Below are 24,243 nucleotides of genomic sequence, written 5' to 3'. Positions count from 1 at the left end.
CCCTGGGCTCCGCCGCAGTGCCAGGCCCTGCAACGGCCGGCCGTCGCCCCGCCCCGCCTCCTCCCCACCACGCCACGCCCCTCGCCACGCCCCTCCCACGCAGCCCTGGCTATCTTTTCCAGAACACTGAGGTTAGGTATGTGGTGTTCCAGGCGTGCTTGGACTTCCGGCTTGCAGGAAGTTGAAGAAAACAGGATCTTTTTCGCCCAGAAATAAGAAAAGAACGTCTCCATTCCCTGACTTTTACTCATTTTCCTTTTCTTCCTGGCCAAGAGACTGTCATTAAAAAATGAGAACATAGACCCCGAGTAACCAAAAATGTTCTAATGGAAGATGCTGCAAACTACACCTGGAATGTGAACTCCTGTTTGCCTAGTGGTTAATGAGATCTCTTTTCCCTCCGGAGAAACATCCTCTCATCTCCTTCATGGGTTATATTTTATAATTTTAAGAAGTCATTGCTGGAGCTAGAGAGATGGCTCTGCACTTAGGAGCATTTGCTGCTCTTGGAGAGGATACGGGTTCTTTTCTAGCATCTCACAACAGTCTGTCACTCCAGTTCTGACCTCCATCAGGACCAGGCATACACGCGGTGCATATATAGACATGCAGGCAAACACACATACACATCAAATAAAATAAGTAGACCTTTTAAAAAGTATTTTTTTTTTAAGGTTAGCATGCGAAATAATGGGCCTAACCATCGCATCTCCTCACATCGATGGCATTACATTTGCTTTCATTTATTCCGTGACCTTATTGTACTCGGCCATACCTCCCAGGGGCTCGGTTTCTTTCTACAGGAATTCCCCTTTTCACTTTTTTGGTACAGAGATCTTATTACTTGATTTCCTCCTAGCTTCCTTAAGCACTCATCCCTCTTGGGTTCCCTTTGTAGTTTCATGACCTACAAACACACTTATTTAAGCATATACATATATAAACGCACAAATATGTAGTTTTAAATCTAGAGTCCACGTGTAAGTGAGAACATCACTTAGTATTCTGCTCCTGGTAAAAATTTGCCTTGGTTTATTTGTATGAACACATTCTACTTACAATAAATCTTTTTTTATTGCTTTATTATACTTATTTACTGTGTGTGTGGGGTGCCACATGTGTGTGCACAGCGGTTGGAACCAGTTCTCTTCATGCACCATATGGTTTCAGGAATTGATGTCACTTTCTCAGGCTTGGTGGCAAGTGCTTTAACCTGCTAGGGTGTCTCACAGCCCAGGAATACGTTCTTAACTGCTTCCCAATATCGTGACCAGTATAAGAGCTAAACATGATGGAGGAGTTACTTTCATTTAATAAAGAAACTGCCTTGGCCCATTTATAGGCCAGCCCTTAGGTGGGTGGAGTAAACAGACAGAATGCTGGGAGAAAGAAGCTGAGTCAGGAGTCGCCATGATTCTCCCACTCCAGACAGACGCAGGTTAAGATCTTTCCTGGTAAGCCAGCTCATGGTACTACACAGAATATTAGAAATGGGTTAGATCAATATGTAAGAGCTAGCCAATAAGAGGCTGGAACTAATGGGCCAGACAGTGTTCAAAAGAATACAGTTTCCGTGTAATTATTTCGGGGCATAAGCTAGCCATGCGGGCGGCTGGGTGCCGGGGACGCAGCCCTGCCGCTCTTATTACAACATAAACAGATCTCTTCTCTTCTTTCTCTTCTCTTCTCTTCTCTTCTCTTCTCTTCTCTTCTCTTCTCTTCTTTCTCTTTCTTTCTTTCTTTCTTTCTTTCTTTCTTTCTTTCTTTCTTTCTTTCTTTCTTTCTTTCTTTGGTTTTTCGAGACAGGATTTCTCTGTAGCTTTGGAGCTTTGGAGCCTGTCCTGGAACTAGCTCTTGTAGACCAGGCAGGCTTCGAACTCACAGAGATCCGCCTGCTTCTGCCTCCCAAGTGCTGGGATTAAAGGCATGTGCCACCACTGCCCAGCTCTAAATAGATTTCTTTAGCTGAAAACTTTATTATTTAAATGACTAATTTTGAGTGAATAAGTTCTAATATTATAAAATTAATCTCAGGCTTATTTATTAGTATTCTGTGCTAGTAACTATTCTAGAACATTATTCTAAATATGTAAAGTATTTGTCTGTCTGAGTCATACATACTTTATTTAACATGATTTACAATTGCATCCATTTTCCTACAAAGTTAATAACTTCATTTTTTTCTTTATGAACTTATAAAAATTACATTGTGTATATTTACCACATTTTCTTTTTTAAAAATGTAGTTTTTATATTTAAATATGTGTGTGGGTATGTGTGCTCGAGTGTGAGTGCCAACTGAGGTCAAAAGTGGTGTCAGATCACCTAGAGCTGGAGTACAAGTGGTTATGAGCTGCCTGACGTGGGTGATGGGAGCCAAACTCAGGTCCCCTGGAAAAGCAGCAAGTGCTCGTAACCACTGAGCCCTGGACCAGCACTGTGCAATCATCAGCTGAAGGGCACCTCGGCTGGTCCCACTCCCTAGCTATCTTGAGTAGTGCTGCAGTGAACAAGTGAGCATCTCTCTGATAAGGTACTGTGATACTTCCAGTTTTGCTCTTCCTGGTAAGCATTTCTTCAGCTATTCGGGGTCTTCTGAGTTTGATGAGTGTGGTACTGAATCTGTAGACATCTTTTACTGGTAATAGTCATTTTTTGCAGATCAACTCTGTCTGTTCTTGAGCATGGGGGGGGGCATTCTAGTTTCTATAATCCTTTCCAATTTATTCAGTGTCTTAACGTTTTTACTGTAGAAAATTTTCATCTCCTTCATTTGGTTTATTTCTAACTAGTTTAGTTGCGGCGCGCAACTCTGCCAGCAGAGAAGACGACCACAACAGGATTCTTCTTGGAACGTACTTTATTGGAGCGCAGAAGACCGAAGATAAGATGGAGGCGAAAAGACCCCGAGCCCGGCCGCGCGGGGAATATATACAGTGCCTGGTCCGCCTATGATGTGTCATTGCTTGATTGGCTCGGCCCACACTGATGCAATTGCATGAGCAAGACGTGTGAGCAATTGATAGGTGGATTCAAACCACTCTTGGGCCGGTAGCGAGCGTGCGCAGAAGTTGTTTACTACTAGGGACACTAGCAAATGGCGGCAACGGGCTTAGTGCCAGACCCTGTGAACATGACAGCTGACAGCGCCGAGGTGCGCAGAGCGCCGTGGCGCGCTACATTTAGTGTCCAGAAGTTACAGGGGAATGAGAACTCCCTCCCTCAACGAATTCATTGCTGATTTGTATTAAGGCTACTGATTCTCGTGTATTGATTCTCTCCTGCTTCCCTGCTGGAGATATCCATCAGTTCCTGGAGTTCTGACAGCATCTTATGCTGTTATCTCATTGGTTTAGTATTTTTACACTTACCCTAAATAATTTTTACTTCATAATAATGTAAAGATGTTTAAGGTATTCATAATACATTCTATATTAGTTTTTCAGTTTTATGGTCATTGGTGATATATTAGTATATTATACAAATATATTTGCATATCTCATAAGGTTTGGTGTCATTGCTGATACAGCATTTAGTTTTTTCTTGCCAAGTGGTGCCAAGAGTAGGCTGCTCAATAGGAATATTGACCACTAAATGCAGAGGCGATATCAGACAAACAGATGTACAGATCGCAACACAGAAATGCAAGAAGTATGGAAAAGCAAGGCATTGTAACCTTCCCACTCTCAACTTCCGAACCCAAAGACCTATCCTGAAATAAGTCAAACGCCAGGTGAAGAACTTCAAATGTTTCTGATAAAAATGACCAGTGATCTGAAAGAGACTATGAACAAGTAGATGATGTCAATCCAGAATCTAGAAAGGAAATCAGCAACACAGAGGCGAACATCATCCATATGGATTAAAAAAACAGCAAAATTGAAGGAAATTCAGCAAAGAATTGAAATTTTGAAAGAAAAAAGAAATATTGGAAATGAAAACCTTAATGAGTCAAATATCAAAACAAAACAAACAAAAAAAAGGAAAAAAATTTGACTAATAAAGTCAACCAGGCAGAAGGAAGAAAATGAGAGAAGGCAGTTAAGGTTGATGAGATGTAGTAACATTTAAATGCAAAGGAGATAAAAAAAAAAAAGCATGACCACAGCATCCAACAACTCAGGGACACAATCAAGCACCAAACCACAGAATCTAAAGAATGGAAGAAGGATCGCAGAGAAACACTAGAGGCACAAAGAATACAGTCAACATAATTGTAGCATTAATTCCCCAAATCTAGAGAAAAAGACATTGAAGCACAAGAGGCATTTTGAACCCAAGTACACAGAACTAGAAAAGAACCTTTCTGTGACATATTATAGTCAAGGTATCAAAAACAGGAAGTGAAAAACAATATTAAAAACATGAATCAAAACTACCACCTCATCAACCAAGATAGAAACAGTAACATTAGCTCTCTCATAAGCAAGAATCTTAGCAAAAAGACCAGCTCCCCAACAAAGACAGAAACAGTGACTTCAGCTCTCTTGTAAGCAAAAATCTTAAGAAGGAAAGCATGGAAGGATACATTTCAAGAACTGAAATTAAATAACTGCTGACCAAGATTGCTGTGTTTAACAAAACTATCTTTAGAAATTGATGGAGAAATTAGACAGTCTTTAGTATCTCTTAGGTATAAGATGATGCCAGCAACAAGTAGGGATACTTTGACTTCATGCTTTTATATGTGTATCTCTTGTATTTCTTTTTCTTGTTGCTCCTAAGAATTTATGCATTACAGCCAAGTCAATAGAGAATGACCTTGTTTTGTTTCAGGTTTTTGAGTAAATGCTCTCGGTTTTTTCCTCATTTAGCATAATATTGCCTATAGATGTGTTAGGTTGAGACATGTTCATTTTATTCCTAGTATCTGCAGGACTTCTATCATGAAATGATGTGGGATTTCCCTCTGTATGCTGTGAATACCATTGGTTAATAAAGGAACTGCTTTGGGTCTATAGCAGAGCTATAGGGGAACAGAGCTGGTAGGCAAAACTAAACCAAATTCTGGGAGAAAGGAGGTGGAGTCAGGGAGAAGCCATGTAGCCCCGCTGGAGATAGATACCGGAACTTTTCCTGGTAAGCCACAGCCTTGTGGCAATACACAAGTTAATAGAAACGGGTTAAATTAATATGTAAGAGTTAGCCAATAAGAAGCTAGAGCTAATGGACCAAGCATGATTTAATTAATATTGTTTCTGTGTGATTATTTTGGTTCTGGGCAGCCAGGAACAAAACTAGTGGCATTCTCCAACAATGAAAGGGATGCTGAACTTTGTAGAAGCCCTGTTTTTTTGTTTTTTTAATGTCAACTGAGATGATCTTGTAGTTTCTGTTCCTTCAGGCCATTTATGTGTTGAATTACACATATTTATTTGCATATATTGAATCAATCTCTTCTTTTGACTCATTGAGTGGTTTGAATGAGCATGGGTTAAGTTACTTCCTGTAGCATGGGCAACTTACACCACAGAAGAAACTGACCCCTCTCAGGGAGGAGTAAGATCTCATAAGCACCCCACCCATTTCCTGATCCATGATGGGATGCTGAAGGGCCCAATTTTGTGCAGTCTATGTCCAGAAGACAGCGTTTCAGAGCCTGTTTCCCCATTCTCTAACACTTTACATGTATTACCACTTCACTCCTCCCCAACATTTCATGGGCCTTCATGGGGTGCTATAGATGTCCAGTTTAGGGCTAGCCACTCAGTAGTCACTTAGTCTCCATACTTTGGCCCATTGTGAGTCTCTGCATTAATAACTGCCTTCTTTATCATTTTCAATGAAATGTGGAGTTATTAAAGATGATGTTAATACAGATTAGGATAATCTCAGCACTTTCCTTGAAAAACAACCAATATCCCAACTGTACTAAGCCACATGTTCTAGTCAGAACTCTTTCAGGGAAACGCTGTGAGTGAAGAACATACCCAGCATATATCGATGGAGATGTAAAGACTCAAACTGTGTGTGCCAGACAATCTGATCTATGTGATATCTGTGCTTTCTATACCAGTTCTGGCTAGTTTTATGTCAACATGACACAAGCTAGAGAGACCTTCAGTTGAGGAAATGCCTCCACACGATTGGGCTGTGGGCAAGCCTGTTGGGCACTTTCTTAATTAGTGATTGATGGGGGAGAGCCCAGCCCACGGTGGGTAGTGCTGCTTCTGAGCTTGGAGTCATGGGTTCTAAGAAAGCAGGCTGATCAAGTCAGGAGGAGCAAGCCAGTAAGAAGCACTCCTCCATGGCCTCTGCATCAGCTCCTGCCTCCAGGTTCCTGCCTTGTTTGAGCTTTTGCTTTTTTGAGTTTATCCTGTCACTTGTATTATTTTTAATAAACGCTGATTGTCCAGTAGCCAGACAGGAAGTATAGGCAGGGTGACCAGGCAGGAAGTATAGGCAGGGCAATGAGAATTCTGGGAAGAAGGAAATTGCAGTCTGCAGTTGTCACCCAGAGAGGAAGCCAGACACTGAGCAAGCAAGATGTGACTGCCTCGCCAAAAAAGGTAGCAAACCATGTGGCTACCACAGACAAGAATTATGGGCCAATATAAGTTAAAAGAGTTAATAAGAAGCCTGAGCGAATAGGCCAATCAGTTTACAATTAATGTAGGCCTCTGTGTGTTTATTTGGGACTGAATGACTGTGGAAACTGGGCAGGACAGAAACTCAAGACAACAAGCTTTGTCTCGACTTCCTTCAGTGATGAACAGTGATATGGAAACAGAAGTCAAATAAACCCTTTTCTCCCTAAGTTGCCTTGGTCATGGTGTTTCATCATAACAATAATGACAACCCTATTGTCTTGCTTTGTATTTTCCCATGCCACCCCTTATAAACCGACATGTGGTAAATGTAACTTCTTTGTTTACTCCCATCTGAACAGAATGTGTTCTCCAGGCAGTTAGAATCTTCATCTGATTTGTTTACCGTGATACCTTCCTTGCCTTGAACAGTGTCCAGAATACAGTAGGTTCTTAACAACACTTTAGTGTAACAGATACAACTGATAATACTATCAACAAATAATGAGTTAAATGATAGTAAGTTTATAGTATTTAGTAAATTAATGAACAAGTGAATAAATGAGTTCTTTTGTACTGTTCCCTACTTATGTTATCATTTTAGTTTATTACTATGCTGCTTAGAGTTTAAAATCTTTTCTTAAAAGCTTATTAGTGAATAGAGTCACCTTTTATTCATATTTATTATCTAGTGCCTCCTAAATTGAACATAATGAGTATCTGTTGTGTGAAAAGTACATTTAACTACTATTTATTATTAGCACAGCTGAATGGATTTATTAAATTATATTAAATTAAATAATATTTAAATTTATTTTATCTTATTAACTTTTTAATTTTATGTATATGAGTGTCCTGCCTGCATGTATGTCTGTGCACCGCTTGTATTGTGGTGCCTGCAGAGGCCAGAGGAGGGCCCAGGACTTCCTAAGAGGGCATTATATTGAGGTGAGCTCTTATGTATGCTTAAGTGGTAAGATTTCATAGCCATTTTAAATGAATATCATTCGAAAGCAATGAGACTGTTAAAAAAGGCAAAATGAGTTTTGCATTAAAAGTATTATTGATAGAATAACAATAATGGAAAGAACATTTCTTTCACTCAAATGGAAAATTCAAATGTAAATAACAATTTCTCGGATTCTTATAATCGAAGGGAACAGAAAGAGGCGTCAAGCAGGTGTCAAGAATGCACACAATTGGCTCCACATCAGCAGAACTGAGCAATGGCTCTTCTGGGGCAACCAAAGTGGCAACACTGCTCACTCAGCCACAGACGGGACTGCCTCTTTCTCCGTGCGAGAGCGTCCAAGCGCAAGCGTTTGGTTTCTGGAGAACTGCTGGCTTCTGCTTCAACTTGTGTCTTGTGGAAACCTTTCTCCAAGCCTTCTGGGCTTCCAGCTGAATTGCTCAATGCAGGTGCATGCTGTTGCAGCTCTGGTAAGGACAGACGCTCCTCAGGCAGTGCCACCTTGAGCTTCTGTGGCCAGTTTGGGAGGTATTTAAGCATCATATCCGAAGGCGCTGCATCTTTGTTGTTGAAGGATGGCACAGTTTCTGTGATGTTTAAAAGAAAGTGGGTGGGGGAGAAAATATTAATGTCAAAGAGCATTCTGGAAACTAAAGACACTTGAAGAGCAACAAAACTATTTTTGCCAGGATATAATTAAACACTGAAACAGAATCAGCAAGTATTGAATGTCTAAATGATTTTGCTTGCTGGACAGGTCAGAGTGCTATGATCTTACCAGGGTTCTCTTTACGCATAGCCTTCTAATATCTTTCTTCATCACTCTTGTCTTGCTCTTTATCACAGGAAGTTTTAGCTCTTTTCTGAAATAAGACTCTCGAACTTTAACTCACCTTATTGGTTCCTCCTTGCTCTAAAATTTTGTTCAGATAGGGCTTTCTTGGTGGCCAAGCAAAGCTGATGATAACTTTCTATGTACTTAGAACTAGTAAGCAAAGGCCAGTTATAGTTTGGGTCAGAGTTAATTTGCAGGTTTTTGTGCCTTGAAATTCTTTATTTAAAATAATTTTTAGCTTATTTTGAAATCCATATTTTTAGTTTGCATATACTAGACTCATATTACATTTTAATCTAACTGAATTCATTCAGGTACATGCTTTTTAATCACTGAAGTTTTATATAGCACCAATGAGTGTTCGGCCATGATAGTCTGAAGGCTAGCCTCCCTTCTTGCTGGTCCCCTTCACTTTTCTCTCTGGTTTCTCTTGCACTCCCCTACCCTTTAGATTGAACTGCAAGACCTAATTCAAAAAGTTGCGGGTCAAGGCTGGCTCGGTGACATGCTTTAAGCGGGGAGCAGGAGTTCTACCAGGCATAATCCACAGCCCAGACTTGGGCTCCTGCTAGGATCAAGCGCCACCCTAGCATGAAGCTGCTGGCAGCTGCTTGCATGTCTACCTCCCTCTGATGGGTTCTCATTGAAATTCTTTAATCCAAGCAAGTTACAAAGACCAAACCTGAGGCTGGGGAATCACAAGCCTTAGAGGACTGCGTCTTTCCGACTGGGGCAGCCGGTGGGAAGCATAGCACGGAAAAGCTGGAGAGAGTTCCAAGGATGCTCACCTGCTATTGACCTTTGTCGCCGAGCTGGTGCCTTCCGGTCCACTAACATTGATGTCCCACAGATTTCGATTACCGTTCGGACATATATACGGTCACACACCTTAATGACTTCGTCCAACCACTCTTCTGTGACCCGTGCCCTGCAAGGCTGGCTTAGCAGCAGCCAGAGCCCCAGGAGCGGGAGCAAGAACTTGTTGGACATCATGGTCTGGGCAGCTTCTGGAAGGCTCAGCCTTGGCGGGACTGGGCTCTGCTGCTTTCCTAGTGCTCGAGCCGGCTCTTATATCCCTTGGGGGCTCTTAGCGCCTGGGTAGATGGTTCCAGCTCCACCCTCTTTCCTCCTACCCAAGGCATTGCCTTCTTGGATCCATCTTGATCACCTTGCTGACCTTTCCTTCACTGCGTCACCTTCTGTTCTTATCCCTCTCACCGCACTTTTCCTCTCTGCTCTTGCCCTCAAACCATTCTGCATTCCAAAATTACTCTGGGTTTGAGACTTTTCCTTGATTCCAAAATAAAGCGTGGCCACTGCTCATATGGAGACCACCTTCTTACAAACAAAGGCTTGCCAGCACGAACATGTGCCCCCTACCTTCCAACCCCAGTAATAGTAGTAGTTGTCCAACCCCAGTCTGTCTGTCTGTCCGGAGAATGTACAACAGGAACAGACTAAACTGGCGAGTTTTCACCCGAATCCTGGTAGGAAACACTGAAACGTGTTTTTTGTTTTGTTTTGTTTTGTTTTGTTTTGTTGATGTCAATTGCTTTTGCAATTCCTTTTCGGCAAATTCCTTCTTGCTGTTTTAAAATGCTGCTGAGTTTTGTATGTTGGTTTTAGACTCTAGAGTGGAGATTCTGCTAGTCATAATGGAGTATGCTTTTTTCTCTGTATAGACTCATGTAATCCGCACCATTTGACTTCCTCCCCGTGTAATTGTTTTCTGTGTTCTTTATTGACTTATCGTTCATCCTAAACTCTTCCGGACTATCTTGAACAAGAACATGGTCCTTCTCTTGTTTTAAATATCAGAAGAAATGCTTTTAGCTTCTCTGCCAATATGATGCAGGCTGTGGCTTGTCATATACTCTTGATTATGTTAGATACGAACTTTCTATCCTTTGTTTTAAATCACGAAGCAATGCTGGATTTTATCCAATGTTTCTCCTACTTCTATTTTTATGATTTTTGTAATTAATTCTGATGATTATATTACAGTTATTGATTTGCAAATGGTAAACCATCTGTACATCTATCTCTAGGGTGCAGCCACCATGGTTCATGAAAGATTTTTTGATGTGTTAATATTTTGTTGAGTGTTTTTGTGTCTATATTTATCAATGACATTGGTTTATAGTTTTGTTCATTGTGTCTTTGTCTCCTTTTGGTATGGGGTGATGCTGACCTGGCAGAATGAATTTTGATTCTTCAGAATAGTTTAAAAATAAGTGACACTTCTTTAAGTATTTGGTAAGATTTTGCTGCAGAGCCAGCTAAGGTCAGGCTGTCCTTTGCTGGGAGACTTCTTGGTTTCTCAGTCTCATTACTTATGCGCTTCTATTCCGGCTTTCTATGTCCTCATGGTTCAATTTTGGTAAATTATCTATATCTAGAAATTCATCAATTTTTTCTTTCATTTTTAAAATTTTAAATGAAATTGATTTATTAGATATTGTACATAGCATATAAGGCCTTTTCGGATTTTTTACACTATCCTCAGTGGTGTAACTTTAATATTTAGTAGCAGACATATAATTAAAAGACCAAACTACCTCAGTTTGTGGCAATTCAGTCTGGAGGCCTAATCAGACTAAAGATCCAAAAACCTGTGATGTGGTTTTAAAAAATGAACCTGGAAATTAAGCAAACTAGAGGATATTTTAGTTAAAACCCCTACAATGCTAATAATAATATTAATAATAATAATAATAATAATAATAATGATAGTCACACTCTCTTTACATATAGTTCTTTTCTTACAAAAGAAGATTTGGGGACATATAGCCAGACTACTAATGTTTTCAAAGCCATTTGTATGTTTTGGTTTAATCAGAAAACTCAAAGTATCTTTTCCATTAGACATGTGTGGGAATGTTCAGCATATGAAAATACTGGCGCCAGAAAACCGAGCTGCCGACAGCATCGTTCCAGATCCCACAGCAAGTTTGTTTTTCATATAGCATCGAGTTCCTCAGCCCACGGGAGGTCAGCTCCCAGGGCCGCTCCAGCAGAGCAAGAGAAAACCTCAGAGTAGTGAGGGCTTAGGAGAAATTCTTATCTGAGGGTTGCTCTTAACCTAAGAAAAAAGGAACAAGCACACACTTTCCTGATGGTACTTTTCTCTTTTACTTCATCTTAAAAATGCTCTCTGAGAATCTCTCTGTCCCCACACAGCTTCAGAGTTTTTTTTTACAGCTTCCTATTTAGGTCTCTACAGTCCCTTCTCATAGCTCTGCCTCTCAGTTCTTCCATTTCCAGCCAAACGCTGGAAAATTATGAGTTACATTTTCAGGACCTGACTCATTCTCATAATACAAGATACACCCCATAGTTTCTCTTAGGCTGGGGCTGTCATACTGACTGGCCAGCACGTAGGTTTCAGTTGATGAGGGTCCCCAGACACTAAGCAATTTGCTGGACCTTGAGAAGCAGGAGTACGTGCTGAAAGTGAAGCTATGTTTACTAAATTCCTTCAAGCTATGACCTTCGATCAGCAAAATAACATCTGGGAAGATGACGCCGTATGTTTGTCCCTAGGGCCAACCAGATATTTGTCCTCAGGGACAGCTAACCTGGTAGAATTTGTTCCAGAGTCAAGAGTTAGCTGTCCGTGTAAAAGGTTGTCTTTGTGACTGAGAATCCTATGTCAGTCTGAGTGATGTGAAATACCCGAGTCTTCTTTCTATTCATCAAAATTATACAGCAAAAATTATCTTCCCAATCATCCACAGCTATATGTGAGCCCAATAAGTGTAAAAACACACCACCAAAGAACTGTGGAAAGGACAGCTGTTCTTATCCGGGAGGCACAGCAGGGGCCCTTGAGAAAGCTACGGCAGAAAACAACCCGTCAATTACAGTCTATAACCCACAGCTTTGCCAAGGGGGGGAGCACCCAACAGGGAATCATTGTCTGGTGGGTCAACCTGTTGAACATTAGTGTCTTTGCTGTACATGGACCCTGAATTATGCCCCCAGAAAGCTTTGTTTTTATACAGTACCAAGACATTTTGTCTTTTTCTTAAAGACATACACAATGAACTCGACTCTTTAATCCAGCAATAAAGTATGGCCTGTCTCAGCTGCATGAGAATGGGTGGCATTGTTGCTGGCGTCTGAGAAGGGAACAGATGGGCAGCTGCCCTGAAGCCATGTTCTGAGGTTGTCCAGTTTGTTGGTGCATTGGTGCTCACCAGTCCCTACGGATCCTTCATGTTCCTCACATACTGGTTTTATTGCACCCTTCTTTGTTTGTAATTTTAATTAATTGCATCTCCTTTATTCTCTGTCTCAGTTGTTCTAACTAAAAGTTTCTCGATTTTGTCTACTCAAAACCCAGCTCTTCATTTCATTTATAGTTTCAACTATATTTTATTCTCTATTTATTCTTTGGTCATTGTTATTTTGGATTTGACCTGTCCTTGCTTTTCCTGGACTTTGAAATGCACACTTAAGCTGTTTTTTTGAAATCTTATGCTTCTTCTGAAGCATTTCTTGCTATTATTTTTTTAATCCATAACATTTGGTATATTGATTCTATCTTCATAAGTTTTAAAACTTTTCTTATTTTAGGCTAAAGGTTTATTGTTTTCCATTGCATTGTTTAAGGATGTACAAGAAAAGAGAGATGCAATATGGCCAATAAAACATAGTATCATTTTTTTATTATTTTTTGTACTAGCAGTATATAGACATGATTAAAACAATTTTAATTTTCTTTATTACTTCTTCAATGACTTAGTGTTTACTCAGTATCATTTGTTCAGTCTGCATATATTCATATAATTATATAATTTCTGAAGTTTCTTTTACCCTTTTGTTGTTGTTGTTATTTTCCAGACAGGGTTTCTCTGTGTAACTGCCATGTCTTGGAACTCTCTCTGTAGACTGGGCTGTCATCACAGGGAACTTGCAGGGATCCACCTGCCTCTGCCCTCTAAGTGCTGGGATTAAAGTGTGCACTGCCACCACCACCCAGCATGTTTCTTTTATTCTTGATTTCCAGTTTTATTTTATTATGACTAGAAAAAGTACATAATATGACTTTGATTCTTTTTAAAATCTGTTACTTTGTTTTGCCTAACGTAGAGAATGCTCCACGTGCTGATGAAATGAGTGTGTATGTGGTAGCTGCTAGGTTGAGAGTTTCCATTAGTATCTCTCTCTGTGTGTTAATGCTGGTGTTTCTTTGTATCTAGGTGTCTGTTCTGTGTTGAAAGAAGGAAGCTGAAGTCCCTATTCTTATTGTATTGGAGATTATCTCCCCCTTTAGTGTTTTATAGATTATATCCTTTAGTATGGGTGAATTTACATCTATAATTGTTATGTCTTCTTGTCAAATAGATCTCGTTCTTGTCTCTTTTTATAGTTTATTTCAAAATGTATTTTATCTGATGTAAGTATAGGTGTTTCTCTCTGCTACTGGTTTTCATTAGCGTGGAATGTCTTTTTCTGTCTACACAGTGTGTCTGTATTGGTGAAGAGAATTTCCTGTGGGAAGCATACTGTCAGATTGGGTGACTTTCTGAGTTATTTATTTCTAAGATCGTTTGGATCTTCATCTTTTAATCCATTCAGGCTATACCTTATTAGTTTTTTTAAAGAAATAATTTTTCCTTTTTATTTTTGATAACACATTAATGTTATGTATTAACGTGTCTCAGTGTGACATTTCAGCCCTTTGTACAGCATGTACTCGTCAAATCCAGCCTCTCTTTGTCCAGCCCTACCTACCCACCTTCCAACCTCTAGTTCTCTACATACAGGTCTAGTTTTGTTTTTTTACAACATTATACACTGTTTGGCAAGAAAGAGTATGGAAGCAACTAACAGCTAAAAGTCTTGTTCCATTGATATTTAGGAAGGAAGGATAAAGCTAACTCCTTTCGGGGTGTATAACCCGGAGCAATAGAGTTACCATACCAGAGAGACACCCGTGCACCAATGTGCACAGTGCACATTAGTCAAGATACAGACTCTATATAGTAAAGATACACAATGGAATATTATTCAGCCACCAGGAGAATGAAATCCTATCATTTTGTAGCAATAGATAGAACTGGAAGACATCGTGTTAAATGAAATTGCCAGTGCACAGGAAAAGAAATACCATCTTTTCTTTCTCCTATGAAGAGGTCAGTGTTTTTTTTAATCTGAGGGGTCTATTTACATTTAATTTATATTATTAATAGCTAAAGACTTACTCCTGCTATTTTGGTTTTTTTTTGGTTTATGTCTTCTGTGCTATTGTGTTTGCTTTGGTTTAATATGTTGGTTTTTAAAAAAATATTTATTTATTTATTATGTATACAACATTCCTTCCATGTGTGCCTGCAGGCCAGAAGAGGGTACCAGATCTCATTATAGATGACTGTGAGTCACCATGTGGTTGCTGGGAATTGAACCTCTGGAAGAGCAGCCAGTGCTCTTAACCGCTGAGCCATCTCTCCAGCCAGGATTAATAGATTGTTAAAGTGCACTTTATCCTACTTCTCTTTGAGCTTATTCTTTCAGCATTCTCATGGTGGTCCTTCCTTCCTTCCTTCCTTCCTTCCTTCCTTCCTTCCTTCCTTCCTTCCCTCCCTCCCTCCCTCCCTCCCTCCTTCCTTCCTTCCTTCCTCTTTCCTTCCTTCTCTCCTCCCTCCCTCGTCCCTTCCTTCTTTCCTCCCTCCCTCCTCCCCCTCCCTCTTCTCCCCTCCCTCCTTCCTTCCTTCTTCCCTCCCCCTTCCCTCCCTCCCTCCCTCTGTCCCTCCTCCGTCCCTCCCTCCTCCCTCCTTCCCTCCCTCCTTCCTTCCCTCCTTCCCTCCTTCCTTTCTTCCCTCCCTCCCTCCCTCCCTCCCTCCCTCCCTCCCTCCTTCCTCCCTCCCTCCCTCCCTCCCTCCCTCCTCCGTCCCTCACTCCTTCCCTCCTTCCTTCCCTCCCTTCCTCCTTCCTTCCTTCCTTCCTTCCTTCTTCCTTTCCCCTTCCCTCCTTCCCTCCCTCCTTCCTTCCCTCCTTTCTTCCTTCTTTCCTCCCCTTTTTCCTTTCTTTCTGGCTTAGCACTCAGCCAAGAGCCTGATGGAACTTGCTCTAGTGGTCATTAACTCCTTGATATTGCTTCTTTAGGGTCTTCATTTTTCTCCTTCATTTTTGAATAACAGCTTTGTCAAAAACAATTTTCTTGGTTGTCAAGTGTTTTCTTTCAGAACTTGGAATCAATCATTCCCTTCCCTCCTGCTCTGAAGGTCTCTTTTGTAAAGTTGTTGGACTGATGGGCCGTGAATGGAACTTTGTACTCCACTCTTTCATTTTTAAAGATTTAAAATAATTTTTTAAAGGTGTGTGTGTGTGTGTGTGCGTGCGTGTGCAGGTGCCTGTGGAGCCTAGAAGAATGTGTGTGTGTGTGCGTGCGCATGCAGGTGTCCGAGGAGCTCAGAAGACCATATCTAGTTCCCCAGAGCTGGAATTACCTTGTATTTTTCACAGTGTGACTAAATATGCCACAGGAAGGTCAACTCTGACCATTCTACTTGAGGATCCACGTGTCTTCTATATGTGCGTGTCTGTCTTTGAGATTGGGGCATTTTTGAACTATTTCCAACCTATTATTTAATAGGTTTTGCTTGCTTCTTTGTTTTTAATACTATTTCTTAGGCTTCTGGTGGCCAAATGTACTTATTCCTTAAGAATGTCTCAGAGAGTCAAGCGGTGGTGGCGCACGCCTTCAATTCCAGCACTCAGGAGGCAGAGGCAGGCAGATCTCTGTGAGTTCGAGGCCAACCTGGTCTACAAGAGCTAGTTCCAGGACAGGCTCCAAAGTTACAGAGAAACTAGGTCTCAAAAACAAAATAAAACAAACAAACAACAACAAAGAATGTCTCAGAGACACTATTTTCTTTTCTCTCCCCTTCTTTTAAATTTTCTTTTATTTTTATATTGCGGTCATTGGTGCTTTGTCTGCATGTATGCCTATGTGAGGGTGTTGGGTACTCTGGAGCTGGAGTTACAAACAGGTGTGAGTTGCCATGTAGGTGCTGGGAACTGAACCCCAGTCCTCTGGAGGAACAGTCAGTGCTCTTAACTACTGAGCCATTTCTCCAGCCCCTTCCTTCCTTTTCTTTTCTGCCTGAGATGTTTTAAGATCTGTCTTCAGGCTTGGGTTATTTTCCCGTGTGAGCTAGTCTGTAAATGTTCAACCTCATTTTTCAGGCGACTGATCAAACTCTTTGTTTAGAATTATCTGCTTGGTTCTTTTTCAAGATCTCAAGCACCACGCTTAATTGTTCTTTCATTGCAATTTGTTTACCTAACTTGGCTCTTGCTGTGCTGACTTTAGTGCTGTTCGGTTTCCCTGTACTCGTTCTCTGAAGTTGGATGCTTTACCAGGCATTTTGCCAGTGCCCTTTGTGCTGAGGTCTGTTGTTCGCGTGTTCCTTTAGAGGCATCATGTCTTTTCATATGTCTTGGACCCGGAGCTGATATTTGCGCACTGATGGGTCACTTGTGGCTTTTGGAGCACCTTGTGTGTGTTCACAGTTTGGTAAGACATGTTGCCTCTTGCTCCGGTTGGGCCCTGTGGTACAGATACTCTACAGCTTCAGTTGTGACTGATGGCTGTGGATACGTATGACATGCGTGGTTAGAAGAGTTGGAGACCCGTTTTGTCTCCTGGCTCATGATGAGATCCTCCAACGGCCCAGTGGGTGTGGCCCTACAGCCGTGGGGGTGAGGCGTTTGTGTGGGAAGATCTCTGGGGGGGGGGGATGGTGGTCCTGAAGGTGTGGCTCATAGCCACCCCAATGGGGCAGCTCGGTTGAGTAGGGGCTATGCATGACAGCGGTTTTGGGGGTGGGAGGCATGGACCCGTGTCTGCGTCTAGAGGTAGCTCGGTCTAACGAGCCAACTTTGGTGCTAACATCAGCACTGATATACTGTCAGGCCCAGTGCCAGCACAAGGCTGTGTCGGAAGTCCCCATCTGCTCAACTCCCCCATTCACCCTCTCTCCTGTTGTGTGGTGACCCTCCCCGCCAGGAAAACTGAGGTTCAGGTTCCCACACTCTATTCCACTCTCTGATCTTTGTGTCTTCCAGGGTTCCTGTTTCTCCTTTCCTGTGTCCAGCACCGTTCTCTCCAAAACACAGCTATGTATTTGTTATTCTGGTTGGTCCTATTGGACTAGGAGCTGAGTATTCAGATACCTTTAGTCAGCCATCTTGCTCTTGCTCCAAAAACTTTTTTAAAATAAAAACATCAAGTCGAACAGACACTGGTCTGTTTCTCACAAGAGTTTTAGGCACTCTCGAACGGTGCATGTATTAGATATGATAATATTCTGAAGACTGAAGTAATTGTTTATCTTTCTTCCAAATGGTTCAGCATGGGTCTTCTTGACAGAACATAAAACCCAGTCCTGTAAGTGAGTGCTTATTCTGAGGCTGTGAGCTCTGTCTAAAGCTCTTTTTTTGGAGAGGAAGTGGGAGATAGGCAGGGCTGAATCTGCAGGGCTGCTTCTGTGTCAGAGTGTCACCTGTGTCCCATTGTCCTGGCTCTTTTGTATTGACGTCACTGTTCCATAGAGCACAGGTCTCGTCTATGCCTGGGGCCTCTGCGTTCCCTTGGCTGACCTCAGTTCCTCTCCTCAAGGCCTTCTTCCTGAACTAGCTCCTGACCTCTATCGTCACCAGTCAGGAGCCTCAGGCTTGGCCAGTGGCTCTAAGGGAAGAGGGAGATACAGTTTTTAAAAGATGGGCTGCACACTCTCTTAAAGCTGGCTGCTAATACCTTCCCAGGGCCTTGTGTTTTCTGGTCACTTCTTACTGTATTCTCCAAGCTGCCAACCACAGGCAGTCTGTACCTGAGCCTGGGGATGATCTGTCACAGAACCTGGATCTCCTACTTAGTGTTACAAAGCTCTGGTGCTAGTAACTAAGTAGGCCTTGAAGGGAGCCTGGTAGCGGTGGCGCACGCCTTTAGTCCCAGTGCTCAGGAAGCAGAGGCAGACGGATCTCTGAGTTCCAGACCAGCCTGGTCTACAGAGTGAGTTCCAGGACAGTCAGAGCTATAGAGAATAACCCTGTCTCAAAAAACAAGAAAAAGAAAAGAAAAAAAAAATGAAAAGAAAGATGGCGGCAAGTGCCCATAAACAGGACCCCAGACAATATACTGTGCTTCTGATCGCCTTGTTCCCACAAGCCCTTCTTGATTCTCATCCAATAGAACTCTCAGGAGCCATACTGAGAGCCACTGATGTAGTACCAAGCAGCACTGACTGAGAGCCATACACCCAAAACCTGCCAGTCATACGCCTCACGCGTGTTAGCCTCAATGCTGCATGTTGGGTAATTGGTTGGTCCCTGAAGTGGAAATGTTTCATTTCCAAAGAACTGAACAATATTGTGCGTGGCTCACAAGTATTGGACAAGGACAACAGCACTTCACTTGAATAAAAACATGTTTTATACCAAGAATCCTGGAAACCACAGATGGTTTCCCTTGGCTGTCCCTGAAAAAGTGGAGTCAGTTGCTATCACCAGAAACAGTCCTTATAACAATTGTGATCTTGTCCTTCTTTGAACCAAATGTCTGTTTTATTTTCTTTGAAGCAGTTGGGTTTTTTGTTGTTTGTCTTGGCTTTTTTCCCTGAGAGTATGAGTCATTACCAAAGTTTAAATTGATTTCAAGTCATTAAGGGGTCAACTGGGGTCTAAGGCCTAAAATGAATGGCCAGCAATATCACATGCTATCCCGATACCAGGTAAATCTGGAAGGGCCTCAGCTGGCCTGCCTATAAGTTTCTCCCACTCTCTACTACTGCCGCTGAAGTCTGGCAGCTAAACAGCCCTCCTTGTAGAGAGAGCTCAGCGCCATTTTTGCTTGTCCCAGCGTAGTGAGTTTCAATCCTCTGCCAGCTTGCCGGAGTATTCAGATAAGCCGATCACGTGCTGTCATGGGAACCGCTTGACCATCTTGATACTACATAAATCTGTCTCACACAGACAGATATTGCCTAGTCAGTCTTTCCACGCTTGCCACTCCTGTGTGGTCCAGGACAGCATACAAGGCCCATGTTCCAATCCTGGAACTGTATGCTTAATGTCTGCTGTTTCTCTTATCTGCCCACTACCAGTAGGCACGTTTGGTCACCTGCATAGCCCTAAGAGGAGAAGCCCCTCTTCTCCAGCAAAGTGATCAGAAGACAATTCAAACAGCCTTCTCCTACAATCTACCCAACTCCTCCTCTTTGTTTTTTCCTATAGGGTGAGGTAGTTTGAAAGAAAACCTCCCCCAAAGGGAGGGACACTATTAGGAGGTGTGGCCTTGTTGGAGTAGGCGTGGCTTTGTTGGAGGAAGGGTGTCCTTATGGAGTTATGCTTGAGATCTCACATATGCTCAAGCCATGCTCAGTGTCTCCGATCATTTCCTGTTACCTGCCTATCAAACATAGGGCTCTCAGCTCCAGCACTACAACCGCCTTCACGCTGCCACGTCCCACCATGATAATAATGGACCGAATCTCTGAAACGGTAAAACACCCCATTCAATGTTTTCCTAAGAGTTGCCATGGGCATGGTGTGTCATCACAGCAATAGAAACCCTAAGACAGAAGTATAGGTCTTGCTTTAGACTTCCTAATGTAGTCTAAGATCACTGCGACCTTTCCCATATCCCTTCCCAAGAGAAAACTTCCCACTTGTCTTCCAAAGCAGGCTGCAGCCCCTTCTGCTGGGAACTGGATGAGGCTCCCATTGCTATACTCCCCTCCAGTACTCCTCTGTCCTTTTCTTCTGGCTGGAGCCTTTCTTTTCTTTCTTTTTTTTTAATTGTGAGTTTTCAAATTTTTATTTATTTTTATTTTATGTGCATTGGTGTCTTGTCACGGGTGTTGGGTCTTCTGGAACTGGAATTATAGTAGGCAGTTGTGAGCTGCCATGTGGGTACTGGGAATAGAGCCAGGGTCCTCTGGGAGAACAGTCAGTGCTCTTAACATTGAGCCATCTATCTCACCAGTCCCAGGCTGAAGCCTTTCTAACTAAAGTATTGTATTATAGGTTTGACTTGCAGCCAGAACTTCTGGTTCTTAGAGTGATGTCTGAGGTTTCCAAGTGCAGTTTCCAGGTTGTTTGCACGAAGGGTTTTGGCTCTCAACATCTGGAGCTCCCCAGCATTTGGGATGCTGTTCCTGTTGTGGTCCCTCTGCTGCAGCGGCTCACTGTTTGTCACTGGGCCTGGAGTTTTTCACTAGCCTGAAGCCCTACAGAAGACTGGCAAGCTCCACATCAGGCATCCCTCCTACCTTACTGGTTGTAGGACCTTGGGACATGGAACTCTTCTGGCAGATGTAGGGCCACGAAGGCAGACCTAACCGTTACAGGTCAATCCCCTTCCACACTGAGCTTTCAAATGAAATGCCAGCCTCATGGTCCCATCACTGTCATAGCTGCCGTGTCTTCTCCACCATGATGGACTGTACCCTATCACACCATGAGTCCATATATTCTTCCTCCCTGACACTGCGTCTTGTTAGATATTTGGTCACAGTGATAAGTAGCCGAAACACCTATGTTGTAGTAAGAGGGCTGCTTGTTCGTTTCGGATTCCCAGAACTGAAATAATCACACAGAAACTGTATTATTTAAATCACTGCTTGGCCCATTAGCTCGAGCTTCTTATTGGCTAACACTTGCATCTTAATTGAACCCATTTCCATTTATCTGTGCATCATGGCCTACCAGCAAAGTTTCAGCGCGTCTGTCTCCAGTGGCAGCTCCATGACTTTTCTCTAACTCTACCCTTCTTCTCCCAGCATTCATTTTAGTTTTCCTATTTTGCCCTATCAGGCCAAGCCAGTTTTCTTTATTAATTAACCAATTGTTTTCACAGCATACAAAGGGGAATCCCACATGTTATCATCACTATGTTAGCTGTGGGTTTGTTGTATATGGACTTGAATGGACAGAGGTATGACGTTCCTTCTATGCTTAATTTGTTGAGGATTCTTACCTTGGGTGGGCATTGAGTTTTATTGAATGTCGTTCTTGCATCTCTTGAAATGATTGTGTGCTTCGTCTTTTATATTATTAATGTGGTGTGCTAATTCAGTCTGCTTACTCATCATTGGGCTGTTCAGGTTTTCTGTTTCTTCATGATTCAGTGTTCACAGGAATCTAGCTGTTCCTTCAAGGTTATTCAGTTTGTCCACGGTAATGATTTATAGCCGTCTCTCTTTTGATTTTTAAGATTTATTTCATTTTTGACTCAGTGTGTCTGGAGGGAGGAATGTGCACACGAATGCAGGTATATAGGGAAGTCAGAAGGCCTCAGAGTCCCTGGAACCGGAGTTTCAGGCACTTATGAGTCACTTTACATGGATGTCAGGAACTGAACTGTGGCCCTCTCTAAGATATCTGTTACAATAAATGTCTCTCTTATAAATGCTTTTGCAACATCTGTAAATTTGGAGCATTGTACTTCTATTTTAATTTTTCATGCTTTTTAAAAGTTTCTTTTCAGGTACAATTGTAGGTCAGGAACATACTGTTTAATTTCTTCAAGTTTCTTAATTTCCCATGATTCATCTTATTATTCACTAGTTTCAAACTATGATGGTCAAAAATGTGTTTGATATGAATTTAATCTTCTGAAAAAAAATTAAGATGTGTTTTGTGACTTAGCACATGATCTCCCATGCATAACGTTCCTGAACAGTTCTTAGGATTGTGGTTTTGGCAGCTGAGGGAGGAATGGAGGTCTGCTTGTTCTGAAATGTAATTCAGCTTCCTTGCTTCTTATGTAGGGTTTCTGTCACCTGACAGATGATATTCAGTGTTGGCTACCTTGCCAAGATCCTCAGCAGCCTAGGCTGAGGCTGTCCACAGTCATGGTGGTAGCTGTTGGAGTCTTCAATGGTAATGTCCTCAACATCCTCCCAATTTTCCTTCCACTGAAGAAATTGTGGCTGAAGGCATCCCTTTGGGCACTGTGTCTGGCTTGCTTTCCATTTGCTAGTGATGACTGCATTATGGAATTCCATAGAGCTTAGTCCTGAAGCACATGACAGTTCTGGGGTCTGGGACAGTGACAGTATTAGTGACTATCAAACTTTCAATAATGATGTACGGGATTTAGATATTGGTGAGCCTGCCAGCAGTCCAGAATAAAAGCATAGGTGGACACCAAGTTAGAGGTTCAGTGACCCTAGGGTCAGTGTAGAAAGATTGATACTCAGAGCATAGGTATGCACAGAAAAATTTTGGTATCCAAGTATGTAACAGGAAGGGCCCACTTGTTTATCCTGGCTGCCCAGCTAGCTTAGCCCTGAAATAACCACACAGAAATTGTATACATTAAATCACTGCTTGGCCCATTAGCTCTAGTTTCTTATTGGCTAATTCTTACATCTTAATTTAACCCATTAGTTAATTATTAATCTGAGTATTGCCACGAGGCAGTGGCTTACCAGGTAAAATTCCCAGTGTCTGTCTCTGGGGGATCCATGGCGTCTCTCTGACTCCGCCCTTCTTTCTCCCAGCATTCTGTTCTGTCTTCCCTGCCTACCTAAGTTCTGCCCTATCAACAGATCCAAAACAGTTTCTTTATTAACCAATGAAAGTAACACAAAGAAAGAAGGACCTCCTACACCACAGGTACAAGTTAGTTCTGGATAGCAATGAGTCTGGTGTCTGAGATATGAGCAAGGCAATGTAGCCAAGGAGTGTAGATCTAGAATGTGGACATTTCTGGAGCAGTTGGGGTTGGGGGTCTCCCAAGGCTGGGGGAGGTGGTGGGGAATAGGCATTCAGTCTCCCCCTCTATGGTTTCTAGGAAAGAATGACTGCTGAGTACTCTGTGACAAAGAACCTGGCATCCTGTGAAGAACAAGCCTCTCGGGATCACAGTGGATGCTGGCGGGAGCACAGTGGATGCTGGCGGGAGCACAGTGGATGCTGATGGGAGCATAGTGGATGCTGATGGGAGCACAGTGGATGCTGGTGGGCCCCCAGCCTTTCCTTGTTGGCCAATCTGGTTTCTCAGATGTGCATCAGTAGGCCTGTCTATGGAGATGCTCCATTTTATTCTGCCCCACTGTGTTGCAGATTTTTGATGGGCCCTCTAAGGTTATTTTGTTTTATAAATGTTTTGTTCATTTGTTTGCTTTTTTTTTAGGAGGATGAAGGCTTCTACCTCCTACTTCATCATCTTTGTAATGTCACCTCTTTGACCCAGGTTGTGTTTCAGGATATTTTTTAAACCACGTTGAATGAATTCCTTTGAATATTAGGGATTTGTTCCACTCAACATTATACTTTTGTTTTCTAATGCATGTAGTTTCAAAAGTTCAGAAAAATCAAGTTTTCTGATCTGACAGATTTAAGAAATGTCTTGGTTTTTAAAGATGGAAATGGGTGTCATATGGATATATGTATCATATAGAGAATGCCCACTCATGGGTCTCAATGACTATTATTCTCCCATTCTTAAGGTCAAAGGGTGTCTTCTACTCCTGTGTCTATAATCCTCTCTCTCCCCCCTCTTTCTGTGCATGCATACATCCATGCACATACATACACAGACACTATCTATTACTTTATATAGTCTCTTACTCATTCAATTATGACAGTGAAAATTATGATAAAATTTACTATAATTTTAGATAATATACCTTGAAATGCACAAATATTAGGCATGCAATTTTGACAAATGGACACAATGGTGTATGCCAAATCTTTATCATGACACAACAGTTCTATTTTGCCTCATAGCCCTTTCTAGTCAATCCTCAGCTTTCCAGGAAAATGCTGCTATGATCTATTGAGGTTACTGTTGCCTTAGGTTTCATAAATGGAATCACAATGCATGGGCTTTTTAATTTAAAGGGGAATTTCCCAGAATGAATCTCTCATTAAGAAATGAGAACAAAAGATGACAG

General features: G+C 42.0%; 1 protein-coding gene across 1 annotated transcript; it reads right to left on the bottom strand.

Annotated features, from left to right (window-relative positions):
- Positions 1-7,737: 7,737 nt before the first annotated feature.
- On the bottom strand, positions 7,738-9,322 carry LOC130879285 (prorelaxin 1-like). Its single transcript, XM_057777596.1, has 2 exons — positions 9,121-9,322; positions 7,738-8,084 (listed from the first exon to the last, which is right to left on the bottom strand). The coding sequence occupies exons 1-2, from the start codon at positions 9,320-9,322 to the stop codon at positions 7,738-7,740; spliced, it is 549 nt and encodes a 182-aa protein (XP_057633579.1).
- Positions 9,323-24,243: the final 14,921 nt, after the last annotated feature.

This window comes from Chionomys nivalis, chromosome 8 (assembly GCF_950005125.1).
Source record: "Chionomys nivalis chromosome 8, mChiNiv1.1, whole genome shotgun sequence".
Classification (NCBI taxonomy): domain Eukaryota; kingdom Metazoa; phylum Chordata; class Mammalia; order Rodentia; family Cricetidae; genus Chionomys; species Chionomys nivalis.
This window is presented reverse-complemented; position numbering and strand designations above follow the sequence as displayed.